Raw genomic sequence first — 16,103 nt, forward strand, 5'->3', positions numbered from 1 at the left:
CCTCCTCTTCAGGCTGCGTCAAATTCGCAAACTAAACCCTGGTCTTATCAAGCAGTGCTACACTAGGAATGGAACGATTATTGCAAAGAAGGAAAGTGCAGGAAAAAGATATGAAATAAAGTGTGACCAACAACTACTGGCCTTCTTTAGAGATTGTGGTATATCTGAAAACCTGAACCCGACCAATGCCAGTACTTAAAATAACTCTTTCAGTGCCTGAGCCTAACCTAACTTAATCCAAGGTGCTGTCTCTGCCTTACCATTTACCTAATGTTCTCTCATTCATATAATTTCCTAAATAATCCGTCAAGTCTCCATGCACTTATGCAAGCATCTACCTCAGTTTCATTGTAAAATGTTACTCTTAAATCTAATCTTACCCTATTCCTTTTAAATTTTAAATTTAATTGTACTGATTTATGTCATTTATTGAAATCAATTATTGATCTCATTTTGTTCTCTTAATTAAGTTTATACTAATTATAAGTTAAAAACTAAGCTAAATAAAATTTATTTTCTATAAGATTATTTTACTTTACAATTATCATTTGTCAAATTTTTTATATATTCATCTTGACAGTCTCTACTGATTTTTTGTTCTCTCCACCAAACTTGTGTATCCTCCATGGCTATCTAGTGACCTTAATTCTACCTCTAATTGTTTCAATTCTTTTGTTTACTTGCATTTATTGTTGTGTTTTGCCATAATTATTCTCTAATTTTAGTAGACTTAATACTTTGTAAGCTCTTATTGTATTGTTATATTATTATATTGTTGTGTTTTGCTATAATTACTTTCTATTTTACAGCAGATTTAGTATTTATCTGTTCCTGTAATTGCTTATCTTATTGTATCGTGACATTATTTTATCTATATGCTTACTGATATTGATCCTGATCGAAATCTTCTGTCCCATATCCACACAAATCAGCACATTGATCATCATTATTGCAGGTATTACACAGCAAATTTTGCAAAAAACAAACTCCTAAATAGCACCTGCTTATCAGTTTACAACCAAAATGTTAGGTCACTTGGTAAACATTTTTATGATATAAATGCACTACTTACAGCACTAGGTACAAAATTATCATTCATCATTTTAACAGAAACTTGGCTAAGTAATGACTATACCCAACTCTACAATTTAGCTGGTTATAAAGCCATTCATAACTGCAGGCCTAATAAAAAAGGTGGTGGTACAGCAATATATTACAAAGATACCTTCATTTGCAATAGTGTTATTAGTGATAGAGACGACTATTGTGAATATACCTTTGCCAAGTTCTCCAGTAAATCCCTTAAATCCTCCCTGACTATCGGTGCCATCTATAGATTTCCTAATACCAACATAGCTTTATTCTCAGACAATGTAAGGAATCTTATCATAAATAACAATCTCAACAAAAATCACATCATTCTGGGAGGTGATTTCAATATTGACCTGGGTCTTCAAAACAACCCTCAAGTTGACTATTTCCGTAACAGCATGCACTCCTGTATGCTAATCCCCACGATCACCAAGTCCACCCGAGTCACTCAAACATCTGCCACTACCCTGGATCACCTATGGACTAATATAACAGCTCCCCTTACATCTGGGGTAATTTTGACAGAACAACTGACCACTAACCTACCTTCCTCATAGGAAACATGGACACATCACCACCAGAGACCAAGAAACTCTCATTCAGGCTACATAGTGAATCAGCTTTAGGCAGTCTCTCTAATGCACTTCACAATATTAACTGGGAATCTGAATTTAATAATTCACAGGATATAAACTCATCAACTAACCTCTTTCTCTCCAAAACTCTAAGCCTCTACAACACTCACTGTCCCCTCCTTACCAAACAAGTAACTGATAAAAGAAAAAATAACCCGTGGCTCACAAGTGGCATAATTAAATCAATCAACAAAAAACATGAATATGAAAAGAAATTTAGGAGTGGCCTAGTTTCAAAGGAAGTAGTTAAAAGGTACTCATCATTGCTTACCAGTATCATAAGAAAAGCAAAACTTTCATATTATGAGACTAGATTCTAAGAAGCAAAAGGCAACATGAAAAGCACATGGAAAACCATCTCTAATATCCTAGGAACTAAACAACACTCCCACAACCAGATAATACTCTCTAAGGATGGCCTTACACTGTCATCTGACTTAGAAATGGCGAATGAATTTAAAAGCTTCTTTTCATCGATTGGTGCTAACCTTGCAAGTAAAATCCCACAGACTCAGACACATATCAACACATATCTCTCAGGCAGCTATCCAAACTCTCTTCTCCTTTCACCAGTCAGCCCGCCAGATGTTGTGTCCATCATACACTCACTAAAAACCAAAGCTGGGAACATCAGTGAAATCCCATCCATTGTATACAAGAGCGCCTCCCATGCCCTTGCGCCACCCATAGCTCTGCTGTTCAACAAATCCCTTGAGTGTCATACCTTCCCTGATATCCTTAAAAAAGCAAGAGTAACGCCAGTTCATAAACAAGGTAATCCGGCAGACATAAAGAATTATAGACCAATATCGAACCTACCCATACTATCAAAAATATTTGAAAAAATTATCTACAAACAGCTCTACTTCTATCTCGTAAAATTCGACATTCTTAGCCCCCTGTCAGTTTGGCTTCCGCTCTCAAAAGAGTACCAACGATGCAATTATTAGTCTCCTTGATATAATTTACTCAGCCCTTGACAAAAATGAGTTTCCGGTTGGACTCTTCATTGACCTGAGAAAGGCCTTTGATACTGTTAATCACGATTACCTCTTATGTAAACTCCATCATTATGGAAACCGAGGCCATGCACTGGACTATATCCAATCCTATCTTAGTGTTAGACACCAATGTGTAGCCATCAATAATATAACCTCTCCCATTCTACCATTAACTGTTGGAGTGCCACAGGGCAGCATCTTGGGACCTCTACTATTTCTTATATACATCAATGATCTGCCTAATGTCTCTAACATTCTGAAACCTATTTTGTTTGCTGATGATACTACCCTCATCTACTCCAACCCCAACCCACATACACTAAATGATGTTGTTAATAATGAACTAAAAAAAGTCCACTTATGGATGTCAACCAACAAACTAACACTTAACATAGAAAAGTCCTACTACATCCTATTTGGAAGCAAATCTACAAATGCAATTCAGCTTCAGATAGACAATGTAAACATTAGCAATAAAAATGATGGAAAGTTTCTTGGCCTATTCCTAGACAAGAGACTCAACTTCAGTACCCACATGCAGCACATAACTAAGAAAGTCTCTAAAACAGTTGGTATACTCTCCCAAATCAGATACTATGTACCTAACTCTGCTCTCATCTCTTTATATTATGCACTAATCTATCCCTATCTCAACTATGGTATCTGTGCATAGGGTTCAACCACTGCAAACCACCTCAAGTCCATCATCACCCAGCAAAAATCTGCTATCAGAATAATATCAAATTCTGCTTTCAGACAACACACAGCCCCCTTGTTTAACTTCCTAAACATGCTAAACATAATCTCACTCCATAAATTCTCTTGTGTCAACTACATTTACAAAACCCTGTTCTTAAATTCAAATCCTGCTCTGAAACTCTTCCTGGACAGATGTAATAGGACCCATTATCACCACACCAGAAATAAATATCTCTGATATCCCCTGAGTTAAACTTAATCTGTGCAAACACTCTATGCAAATAAAGGGACCCAGTTTATGGAACTCACTCCCTACTGAATTGAAAAGCTGTCCAACTTTTACATCATTCAAAATCAATACTAAAAAGTACCTAATTTCATCTTCATAGTTTTTCACTTTTTGCCTTAAAATTGCACTGTATCTATTGCTACCCAATCTCCCAACCTTTATGTTCCCAATTTGAACATCTTTACCATTGTGATCATTGCTGTCTTCTTATATGTGCTGCCAATCTGCTGTATGGTGTTTATTAATCTTGTTTATCTGTATCTTTTGCTACCCAGTCTCCCAATCTTTATGTACCCATTCTGAACATCTTTACCATTGTGATCATTGCTGTCTTATATGTGCTGTCAATCTGCTGTATGGTGTCTATTAATCTTGTTTAAATTACTAATCAAGCTGTCAATGTAATCAATCATAGCTTTAATATAACAATGTGCTTTAATATACTTACTAAGCTCTCTCATCTCATTTTTCTCTTGCAATGTATCTTTATCATTTATCAATTCTGATAGAAATTTCCTACTTAAAATTATCTGCTAGATTAAGGACCTGCCCGAAACGCTGCGCGTACTAGTGGCTTTACAAGAATGTAAATACTGTACTATCCAATGTATTCTCACAAACCCAATGTACCTTCTTGTATATATATAAATAAATAAATAAATAAATAAATCTGATGTACAGATTCCTGAGCCTACTGGGCTTCATCAATATCTACATTTGAAGCTGTGTTTGGAGTCTGCCTCCATCACATCACTGCCTAATGCATTCCATCTGTTAACTACTTTGACAGTGAAAAGTTCCTTCTAATGTCCCTATGGTTCATTTTGGCACTTAGTCTCCACATGTGTCCCCTTGTTCCTATACCACCCATGTTAAAAAATTTAACCCTATCTACTCTGTCAATTCCTCAGAGAATTTTGTCGGTAGTGATCAAGTCTCCCTTTACTCTTCTGTCTTCCAGTGTCACCGTGTGTGTGTGTGTGTGTGTGTGTGTGTGTGTGTGTGTGTGTGTGTGTGTGTGTGTGTGTACTCACCTAGTTATACTCACCTAGTTGTGCTTGTGGGGGTTGAGCTCTGACTCTTTGGTCCCGCCTCTCAACCGTCAATCAACAGGTTTACAGGTTCCTGAGCCTATTGGGCTCTATCATATCTACACTTGAAACTGTGAATGGAGTCAGCCTCCACCACATTACTTCCTAATGCATTCCATTTGTCAACCACTCTAACACTAAAAAAGTTCTTTCTAATATCTCTGTGGCTCATTTGGGCACTCAGTTTCCACCTGTGTCCCCTAGTGCGTGTGCCCCTTGTGTTAAATAGACTGTCTTTATTAACCCTGTCGAATCCCTTGAGAATCTTGAATGTCTTTATCATGTCCCCCCTAACCCATCTGTCTTTCAACGAAGTGAGGTTCAATTCCCGTAGTCTCTCCTCGTAGCTCATACCTCTCAGCTCGGGTACTAGTCTGGTGGCAAACCTTTGAACCTTTTCCAGCTTAGTCTTATGCTTGACTAGATATGGACTCCATGCTGGAGCCGCATACTCCAGGATTGGTCTGACATATGTGGTATATAATGTTCTGAAAGATTCCTTACACAAGTTTCTAAAGGCCGTTCTTATGTTAGCCAACCTGGCATATGCTGCAGATGTTATCCTCTTGATATGAGCTTCAGGGAACAGGTCTGGCGTGATATCAACCCCCAGATCTTTCTCTCTCTCTCTGACTCTTGAAGTATTTCATCTCCCAAATGATACCTTGTATCTGGTCTCCTGCTTCCTACCCCTATCTTCATTACATTACATTTGCTTGGATTAAACTCTAACAGCCATTTGTTCGACCATTCCTGCAGCTTATCCAGGTCTTCTTGAAGCCTCAACCTGTCCTCCTCTGTCTTAATCCTTCTCATAATTTTGGCGTCGTCAGCATACATTGAGAGAAATGAGTCTATACCCTCTGGGAGATCATTTACGTATATCAGAAACAGGATACGTCCACGTACAGAGCCCTGTGGGACTCCACTGGTAACTTCACGCCATTCTGAGGTCTCACCCCGCACTGTAACTCTCTGCTTCCTGTTGCTTAGGTACTCCCTTATCCACTGGAGCGCCCTACCAGTTACTCCTGCCTGTTTCTCCAGCTTATGCATTAACCTTTTATGGGGTACTGTGTCAAAGGCTTTCCGACAGTCCAAAAAAATGCAGTACGCCCATCCTTCTCTTTCTTGCTTAATCTTTGTCATCTGATCGTAGAATTCTATCAAGCCTGTAAGGCAAGATTTACCCTCCCTAAACCCATGTTGATGGGTTGTCACGAAGTCTCTTCTCTCCTTATGTGTTACTAGGTTTTTTCTCACAATCTTCTCCATCACCTTGCATGGTATACAAGTTAAGGACACTAGCCTGTAGTTCAGTGCCTCTTGTCTGTCACCCTTTTTGTATATTGGTACTACATTAGCAGTCTTCCATATTTCTGGTAGGTCTCCCGTTTCCAGTGACCTACTATACACTATGGAGAGTGGCAAGCAAAGTGCTCCTGCACACTCTTTCAATACCCATGGTGAGATTCCGTCCGGCACAACAGCTTTTCTCACATCCAGCTCCAATAGGTGTTTCTTGACTTCATCTTTTGTAATGTCGAACCTCTCCAATGTCACCTTGTTTGCTGCCACCTCTCCTAGCGCCGTGACTTCTCCCTGTTCTATTGTAAAGACCTTTTGGAACCTTTTGTTGAGTTCTTCACACACCTCTTTGTCTTTCTCTGTGTACCTGTCCTCGCCCACCCTAAGTTTCATCACCTGTTCCTTCGCTGTTGTCTTCCTCCTGATGTGACTGTGTAGTAGCTTTGGTTCGGTCTTGGCTTTATTAGCTATATCATTTTCATACCTTTACTCAGCTGCTCTTCTCACATTAACATACTCGTTCCTGGTTCTCTGGTATCTCTCTCTGCTTTCTGGTGTTCTGTTATTACGGAAGTTCCTCCATGCCCTTTTGTTCAGCTCCTTTGCTTTCATACATTCCCTATTAAACCACGAATTCTTCCTTTGCTTCTCTGTTTTTTCCTGTCGTGCTGGCACAAACCTGCTTACAGCCTCCTGACATTTTTGGGAGACATAGTCCATCATGTCTTGTACGGACTTGGTTCCGAGTTCTGTGTCCCAATGTATATCCCATAGGAATTTATTCATCTCCTCATAGTTTCCCCTTCGGTACACCAGCCCTTTGATTCCCAGTTCTTTTTTGGGGGGTGATAATTCCTAGCTCAACCAGGTACTCAAAGCTCAATACACTATGATCACTCATTCCCAAGGGGGCTTCCAACTTAACTTCCCTTATATCCGACTCATTTAGGGTAAATATCAGATCAAGCAAGTGTGCGTGCGTGTGCGTGTGTTTATTTTTGCGTGTGCGTGCGTGTGTGCTTGCAAACGTACATATGCGTGCGTGTGTGTGTTACGGGGGGTCCCGTAAGCGTTAACTTTTACCTAAATTGAGCCACTTTGAGATTTTTAAATATATATATGATATCATGAACAAGAATTTGATAATATTTTACCTCAGTCTGTACACCTATTTAGTTGACCAGTGAGGGGTACATACCAGTCTGCCTCCCGCTCAAACAACCAGATGAGTAATGACGATGTATGAATGACGAAGGTAATCCGTCGTTGTCTCCCACTTGGTGATTCACTAAGTGCTAGTAGATTGATGATGGCGGTTTTGCTCTGTCTACACAAAGCTCTGGAGTCAGTCACTGTATCGTTGTGTTACAGTTCACTAATTTACTGTACCACTGATCACAATCACCACCCAACGTCGGTATGTGTGTGTGTGTGTGTGTGTGTGTGTGTGTGTGTGTGTGTGTGTGTGTGTGTGTGTGTGCGTGTGTGTGTGTGTGTGTGTGTGTGTGTGTGTGTGTGTGTGTGTGTGTGTGTGTGTGTGTGTGTGTGTGTGTGTGTGTGTAGTGGGTGAGTGTCCATAGTGGGTGAGTGTATAGTGCCTCACCACCACACATCACCACCACCCATCACCACCACCCATCACCACCACCCATCACCACCACCTATCACCACCACCCATCACCACCACCCATCACCACCATCTATCACCACCACCCATCACCACCGTTCATTACCAGCACCCCATCACCTGCACCCATCACTACCATCCATCACCACCACCCCGCTCCCAGCTCCCCCCCCCCACCCTCCATCACCACCACCCATCACCAACAAAACTATTACACCACAACTTTCCTCAGACGACTGCGAGCTTCTACTTGTATAAATATTTAATTCATTACGATATTGGTATTTGTAATATAATAAAGTAGTCATCAGTGTTGGTGGAGCGCCGCTGCTACAGTCCTCTTCCCCACAGTATGAGGAAGCTGTGGTGTGCAGCAGTGTTGGTGGTGACGATGGTGAGTGTGGTGAGGCCTCAGTGTATCTCCAACAATGACAAGCTGGTGGTGACCTCCCCACCTGACCTGGCCCACATCACCCCCTTCAGCTTGGACCTCTTCAAGCAGCTCTATCCACCCACCGCCACAGGAAACTTTTTCTTCTCGCCCTACAGCGTGTGGACCGCCCTGGTCCTGGCCTACTTTGGGTCTGCTGGCAGGACTCGTCAGCAGCTGAAGGACACCCTTCGTCTCAGAGACCCTTCAACCACTCTGGCTACCTACAGGGCCCTCGACCGTCTGTGAGTCCACTCACATTCCTTACTTGTCATCTTAATTATTATATGTGTAATTGAATATCTGAGTCCTCTTTAACTTGTTATTTATGAGTGTTTATAAACGCATGTATTATATATAATAATTAAGATGCCCCTACAGAACCGCAGAGAGACAGAGCAACACGAGTGACTATGTGATAGACTTGGCCAACAAAGTGTATGTGAAGAGCGGCTTCCCTCTTCGGGACTGCATCAGAGATGTCCTTAAGAAAGAGGTGGAGAATATCGACTTCTCACAGGTCAGTCTATTTCTGCATATCACCTTCTGTCTATATTTATTTGTGAAATATTATAATTCACATGAAGCCTCCTGGTCTCGTCCCCAGTGTGACAGCAGGGTAGAGAACTTCAAGAGTCCCTCAAGGCCTCGTCAACAGTGCGACAGCAGGGTAGAGCACTTCAGGAGTATCTCCTAGCCTCGTCAACAGTGCGACAGCAGGGTAGAGCACTTCAGGAGTATCTCCTAGCCTCGTCAACAGTGCGACAGCAGGGTAGAGCACTTCAGGAGTATCTCCTAGCCTCGTCAACAGTGCGAGAGCAGGGTAGAGCACTTCAGGAGTATCTCCTAGCCTCGTCAACAGTGCGACAGCAGGGTAGAGAACTTCAAGAGTGCAGACGAGGAGTCACAATAACGTGACTGAAATATGTTGACCAAACCCACACATTAGAAAGTGAAGGGACGACGACGTTTCGGCCCGTCCAGTACGGGCGCAAGAGAGCTGAGTGGATAGCGCTTCGGGTTCATAGTCCTGAGGTTCCGGGTTCGATCCCCAATGGAGGCGGAGACAAATGGGCAAAAAGTTTCTTTCACTCTGATGCCCCTGTTACCTAGCAGAAAATAGGCACCTGGGCCAGTACCTGCTGGGTACGGGCCCAGGTACCCGCAGGGCCCCCATACCCCCAGAAACAGCCCGTAGCAGTCCAGCTGCTACGGGCTGCTTCCTGGGGGGTATGTAACAAAAAGGAGGCCTGATTGAGGACCGGGCCGCGGGGACGCTAAGCCCTGAAATCATCTCAAGATGTCCTAGATATACCATTCTCAAGTCGATTGTGATGAGAGAAGGAGGCGAAGGCAATAAATTGGCAAGAGAGAGATAAGGAGAAGGAAATCATAGAGGAGGAAAAAGCAAGGCAAAAGGTACGAAAGGTAAGGTATAATAAAGGAATAAGAATAATTCTTAAAAAATAAAGGTATAAGAAATAATTAAAATATAATAAAGGAATAAAAAAAGGGATCGTTAGAGAAAACATGAAAAAAAAAGAAACAAACTTAGATAAATGTAAGGGTAAGCCTACGTTAGGTCACGCTTGTTAGAAAGTTTAGAGCAGTTGAGTATATACTGTGAAAGGTGAGAGTCAACAGCAATAAAACCAGGACTCAAGTTCATGTTGGTTATGTTGTGTATCAGAGCCGATTCAACACGACGGCGTCTCTGTAGAGGCAGGAAAGATTATTTTGAAGGAAGACCAGTCAATAGAATGATTAGAATCCCAAACATGACAGACGAGAGCATTGTTTGTGTCTGCAGACTTAACACTTCTTTGTGTTCTTTAAGTCTGTCATAAAGTATACGGCCAGTTTCACCTAAGTATTGGAGAGGACAAGACGAACAGGAAATAGATTAGACACCAGCGGCATTAGAAGCAGGAGGAGCAGTGTGAACTAGATTGCTGCGAAGTGTGTTAGTTTGTCGAAAGGTGAGCTGAATGTCAAGAGGACGAAAGGTATTAGTAAACGTTTTGAGTTCAGATATGAAGGGAAGGCTGAGTACAGTGCTACTAGTGTTGGAAGCAGGTTTAGCATGAAAGAAATTTCGATTAGCTTGAGAGTAGGCACAGTATATAAAATACAAAGGGTAACCAAGGCGAGAGAATGATTTGTAGATAAAGGCAATTTCAGAATCAAGAAACTGAGGGTCGCTGATGCGTAGAGCGCGGAGGAAGAGAGAGACGAGGACACTTTTCTTAACAGAAGGAGGATGGTAGGAAAAGAAGTGAATGTACATGCCGCTATGCAGGGGTTTGCGGTAGACAGAGAAAGAGAACCCGGACACAGAGCTGTGAACGTGAACGTCAAGGAAAGGAAGGAGGAAATTAGATTCCCATTCAACTTTGAAATGGATAGAAGGAGCCTGATTGTTAAGAGAGGCGAGGAAAGGCTGGAAAAGACGAAGGTCATGAGGCGATGAAGAAAAAATGTCATCAACATAGCGAAGCCAGAGAGAGGGACGAGTATCAACAGAAGAAAGTAGTAGAAGAAGAACAGTCTCGAAGTATTCCATGTAGAAATTGGCAAGAACAGGGGAGAGAGGGGAACCGATAGCGACACCGAGTTTGAGTGTAATATTTACCGTTGAAAGAGAAGGAGAGTCAACACAGAGTCTAATGAGTTTAAGGAAAACGTCAGTGGGAAGCGGGAGAGGAAGAAGGACCCCAGTAGCCTTCTGTCTAAGGAAAGAGAGAACGTCATCGAGGGGAACATTAGTGAACAGAGAGTCGACATCAAGACTAAGCATCTTACAGGACGGCTACAGGCGCAGTCTTTCTATTAAGTCCTGAACGTGATGAAGGTGGGGAGGAGAAAAAGTGCCAAGGTAAGGCGTCAGGGTTTTAGCGAGCCAGTAGGCAAGAGGATAGCTGACAGAGCCCCGTGAATAAATGATTGGTCGAAGATGAACACCAGGTTTATGAGTCTTAGATTGACCATAGAAATAAGGAAGAGAAGGGCAGATGACACGGAAACGTTTATTGAGGTCGAAGTCAGGAGGACAAAGACTAGAGAGCTGTCTTAGTTTGCGGTTAAAGGAAGTTTTAAGGCGATCCAAAGGGTTAGAAATCAGTGGGCATAAGTGCGGGAGTAAGAGAGCAGGACATCTGGTTTCTGGAGGTAGTCCTCACGGTCAAGGACAACCACCGAATTGCCTTTGTCGGAAGGAAGGATAAGAATAGAATTGTTAGATTTCAGGGAGGCAAGGTCAAACTGGAAGCGACGAGGAAGGTGGTGATTTTTAGAAAACAAGCTGTCAAGTGGTGCCTCGTCACCTTTGTGACAGTAGGGTAGGGTTCTGCCAGAGTCTCTCAAGACCTCGTTACCAGTGTGACAGCAGAATAGAGTACTTCAAGAGTATCTCCTGGCCTCGATACCAGTGTGACAGCAGAATAGAGTACTTCTAAAATATCTCCTAAACTCGTCACCAGTGTGAGAGCAAGGTAGGATACTTGATGGTGGGGGATGGTAGGGTGATGAGTGTGAGGGGGTGGGTAGGGTGTTGGGTGTGAAGGGGGGAGGGTAGGGTGAGGGGGGGGGAGGGGTAGGGTAGGGTGAGGGGGGGAGGGGTAGGGTAGGGTGATGGGGGAGGAGGGAGGGTAGGGCGATGAGGGTGACAGGGGAGGGTAGGGTGTTGGGTGTGAGGGGGGAGGGTAGGGTGATGGGGGGAGGAGGGAGGGTAGGATGATGAGGGTGACAGGGGAGGGTAGGGTGATGGGTGTGAAGGGGGAGGGTAAAGTGATGGGTGTGAAGGGGGAGGGTAGGGTGATGGGGTGAGGGGGAGGGTAGGGTGAAGAGGGTGATGGGGATGGTAGGGAGATGGGTGTGAGGGGGAGGGTAGGGTGAAAGGTGAGAGGGGGAGGGTAGGGTGATGGTGTGAGGGGAAAGAAGGGTGATGGGTATGACGGGGTAGGGTAGGGTGATGGAGAGAGGGGAGAGGGTAGGGTGATGGAGAGAGGGGAGAGGGTAGGGTGATGCTGTGAGGGGGGAGGGGTAGGGAGAGAGAGAGGGAGTGTGGGGGAGGGAGGGTTATTACGTCAGGGGAAGGTGATGGTGTGAGAGGGAGGGTAGGGTGATGGTGTGAGGGGGACGGTAGGGTGATTGTGTCAGGGGAAGGGTAGGTTGATGGTATGAGGGGGAGGGTAGGGTGATGGTGTGAGGAGGAGGGTAGGGTGATGGTATGAGGAGGAGGGTAGGGTGATGGTATGAGGGGGAGGGTAGGGTGATGGTATGAGGGGGGAGGGTAGGGTGATGGTATGAGGAGGAGGGTAGGGTTATGGTGATGGTCGTGTATCATCACCCCACCCGATGTTTGGGGAGGGTAGCGTGATGACACACGACACCATGTTATAGTGTCTTGTGCACCATCACTAAGGTCTTGTCTGAACACCTGAGCTGTGGTCACCACCATGTTATGGTGTCTTGTGCACTATCACTAAGGTCTTGTCTGAACACCTGAGCTGTGGTCACCACCATGTTATGGTGTCTTGTGCACTATCACTAAGGTCTTGTCTGAACACCTGAGCTGTGGTCACCACCATGTTATAGTGTCTTGTGCACTATCACTAAGGTCTTGTCTGAACACCTGAGCTGTGGTCACCACCATGTTATGGTGTCTTGTGCACTATCACTAAGGTCTTGTCTGAACACCTGAGCTGTGGTCACCACCATGTTATGGTGTCTTGTGCACTATCACTAAGGTCTTGTCTGAACACCTGAGCTGTGGTCACCACCATGTTATAGTGTCTTGTGCACTATCACTAAGGTCTTGTCTGAACACCTGAGCTGTGGTCACCACCATGTTATGGTGTCTTGTGCACTATCACTAAGGTCTTGTCTGAACACCTGAGCTGTGGTCACCACCATGTTATGGTGTCTTGTGCACTATCACTAAGGTCTTGTCTGAACACCTGAGCTGTGGTCACCACCATGTTATGGTGTCTTGTGCACTATCACTAAGGTCTTGTCTGAACACCTGAGCTTAGATTCTCTACAACAGTTAACTTCCAATCCTCTGAAATTGGATTCAGAAAACTTTTTTCTTAAAATCCAAAGAACTTCTTTATGTTACTTCTCTAACTCTCCCCCTTGAAAGGTCGGTAGGAACAATTGTCAGCTTATAATGTGATGGATTGAAGAGTCACGTAAAGGCACTGAGCTTAATCTTATCGTTATGTTGACAGGCGGCCAAAGCAGCTGCGACAATCAACCAGTTCGTGAACAAAACAACGCGAGGCAAGATCCCAACTGTGGTGACAGAGAGCGACGTGGCCACGACACTGATGGCGCTGGTCAACGCCGTCTACTTCAAAGGTTTCTGGTTGAGTCAATTCAACCTAACCCAAACAACCAAGCAGAAGTTCTTCACCACCCCGAGCCAACACAACCTTGTTGACATGATGACCCAACTTCGAAAATTCAGATTTGGTAAGGTTATATACGCATATGCATATGTAATTGCATATGTATATATATATATATATATATATATATATATATATATATATATATATATATATATATATATATATATATATATATATATATATTAAATATGACCGAAAAAGTAAGATTAATAATTCTAACACGAATTTTCTCGATCTTTCGTACATTCCTTTTCACTGTTGGTGGTAATTCAAAAATCAATTCTCCAAAATTCATGTTTATTTCTAGTCTGACGTGACACTTGAGCGCGTTTCGTAAAACTTATTACATTTTCAAAGACTTTAGTTTACACATACACAACTGAATAGAACTTACACATCTCCGATTTGTTTATATCTACATTTGAGTGAGGTGGATGGGGTGAGGTGGTATTAATAGGGTATTAATTTCATCAACACAAGACAGAACACGAAACAATGGGTATTGAATAGAAGTGATTGTAGAAAGCCTATTGGTCTATATTTCTTGATGCTTCTATATTGGAGCGGAGTCTTGAGGTGGGTAGAATATAGTTGTGCACAACTATATTCTACCCACCTCAAGACTCCGCTCCAATATAGAAGCATCAAGAAATATGGACCAATAGGCTTTCTACAATCGCTTCCATTCAATACCCATTGTTTTGTGTTCTGTCTTGTGTTGATGAAATTAATACCCTATTAATACCTCCTCACCCCATCCACCTCACTCAAATGTAGATATAAACAAATCGGAGATGTGTAAGTTCTATTCAGTTGTGTATGTGTAAACTAAAGTCTTTGAAAATGTAATAAGTTTTACGAAACGCGCTCAAGTGTCGCGTCAGACTAGCAATAAAAATGAATTTTGGAGAATTGATTTTTGAATTACAACCAACAGTGAAAAGGAATGTACGAAAGATCGAGAAAATTCGTGTTGGAATTATTAATCTTACTTTTTCGGTCATATTTAATAATATATGTCTACAGGAAAGACTGCTACCAAAATATACTAATATATATATATATTAAGGCACAACTCTCCTAAACACGAGAGTTAAGTATACAACCTATAGTTGTTGAGCGAGTTAAGGCGTACCTGTTATGCCAGTTGCTGGAAGGCTTCTGTGCTGGCTAGGGTTCGAGTCTCCTGGTGGGAAAGTGTTCTAAAGTTATATATATATATATATATATATATATATATATATATATATATATATATATATATATATATATATATATATATATATATATATATATATATATATATGTCGTACCTAGTAGCCAGAACGCACTTCTCTGCCTACTATTCAAGGCCCGATTTGCCTAACAAGCCAAGTTTTCATGAATTAATTGTTTTTCGACTACCTAACCTACCTAACCTAACCTAACCTAACTTTTTCGGCTACCTAACCTAACCTAACCTATAGAGATAGGTTAGGTTAGGTTAGGTAGGGCTGGTTAGGTTCGGTCATATATCTACGTTAATTTTAACTCCAATAAAAATAAATTGACCTCATACGTAATGAAATGTGTAGATTTATCATTTCATAAGAAAAAAATTAGAGAAAATATATTAATTCATGAAAACTTGGCTTATTAGGCAAATCGGGCCTTGCATAGTAGGCTGAGAAGTGCGTTCTGGCTACTAGGTACGACATATATATATATATATATATATATATATATATATATATATATATATATATATATATATATATATATATATATATATATATATACATATATATACATATAAGCCTATACTTGCATAAACCACAAGTGAAGATTAACAATCTTTGGACAACACCCACCAGTGGGCCTCGAACCCAGAAAGCACAACTACCTTCCAGTAGCTGCCATAACTAGTACACCTTAACCCACTACACCATCAGACCCTACAAAAGAAGTAGAGACTTCGAGATATATATACACCTCAAATATCTCCACTTCCCGAGGGCACTAGACAAGTGAGAGGTTACTATGCGTTTTTTCATCAAGCCACTGTTAATATGAGAGAACTCGTGTCCATGCTATAAGCCTATACTTGCATAAACCACAAGTGAAGATTAACAATCTTTGGACAACACCCACCAGTGGGCCTCGAACCCAGAAAGCACAACTACCTTCCAGTAGCTGCCATAACTAGTACGCCTTAACCCACTACACCATCAGACCCTACAAAAGAAGTAGAGACTTCGAGATATATATACACCTCAAATATCTCCACTTCCCGAGGGCACTAGACAAGTGAGAAGTTACTATACGTTTTTTCATCAAGCCACTGTTAATGTGAGAGAACTCGTGTCCATGCTATAAGCCTATACTTGCATAAACCACAAGTGAAGATTAACAATCTTTGGACAACACCCACCAGTGGGCCTCGAACCCAGAAAGCACAACTACCTTCCAGTAGCTGCCATAACTAGTACGCCTTAACCCACTACACCATCAGACCCTACAAAAGTGGCTTGATGAAAA

The 16,103-nt window shown here is 42.1% G+C and overlaps 1 protein-coding gene across 3 annotated transcripts in view; it reads left to right on the top strand.

Moving 5' to 3' along the window:
* The window catches only part of LOC138367908 (leukocyte elastase inhibitor-like), a 49,712-nt gene that overhangs the window by 11,410 nt on the left and 22,199 nt on the right, over positions 1–16,103 (top strand). For all 3 annotated transcript variants that reach the window (XM_069330196.1, XM_069330202.1, XM_069330189.1), the window contains 3 exons: positions 8,094–8,417; positions 8,554–8,692; positions 13,404–13,647. In XM_069330196.1, the coding sequence (XP_069186297.1) occupies positions 8,095–8,417; positions 8,554–8,692; positions 13,404–13,647 (706 nt within the window). In that variant the 5' untranslated portion in view covers position 8,094. The remainder of the gene's footprint in view (positions 1–8,093; positions 8,418–8,553; positions 8,693–13,403; positions 13,648–16,103) is intronic.

Source organism: Procambarus clarkii, chromosome 3, assembly GCF_040958095.1.
Source record: "Procambarus clarkii isolate CNS0578487 chromosome 3, FALCON_Pclarkii_2.0, whole genome shotgun sequence".
Lineage (NCBI taxonomy): Eukaryota > Metazoa > Arthropoda > Malacostraca > Decapoda > Cambaridae > Procambarus > Procambarus clarkii.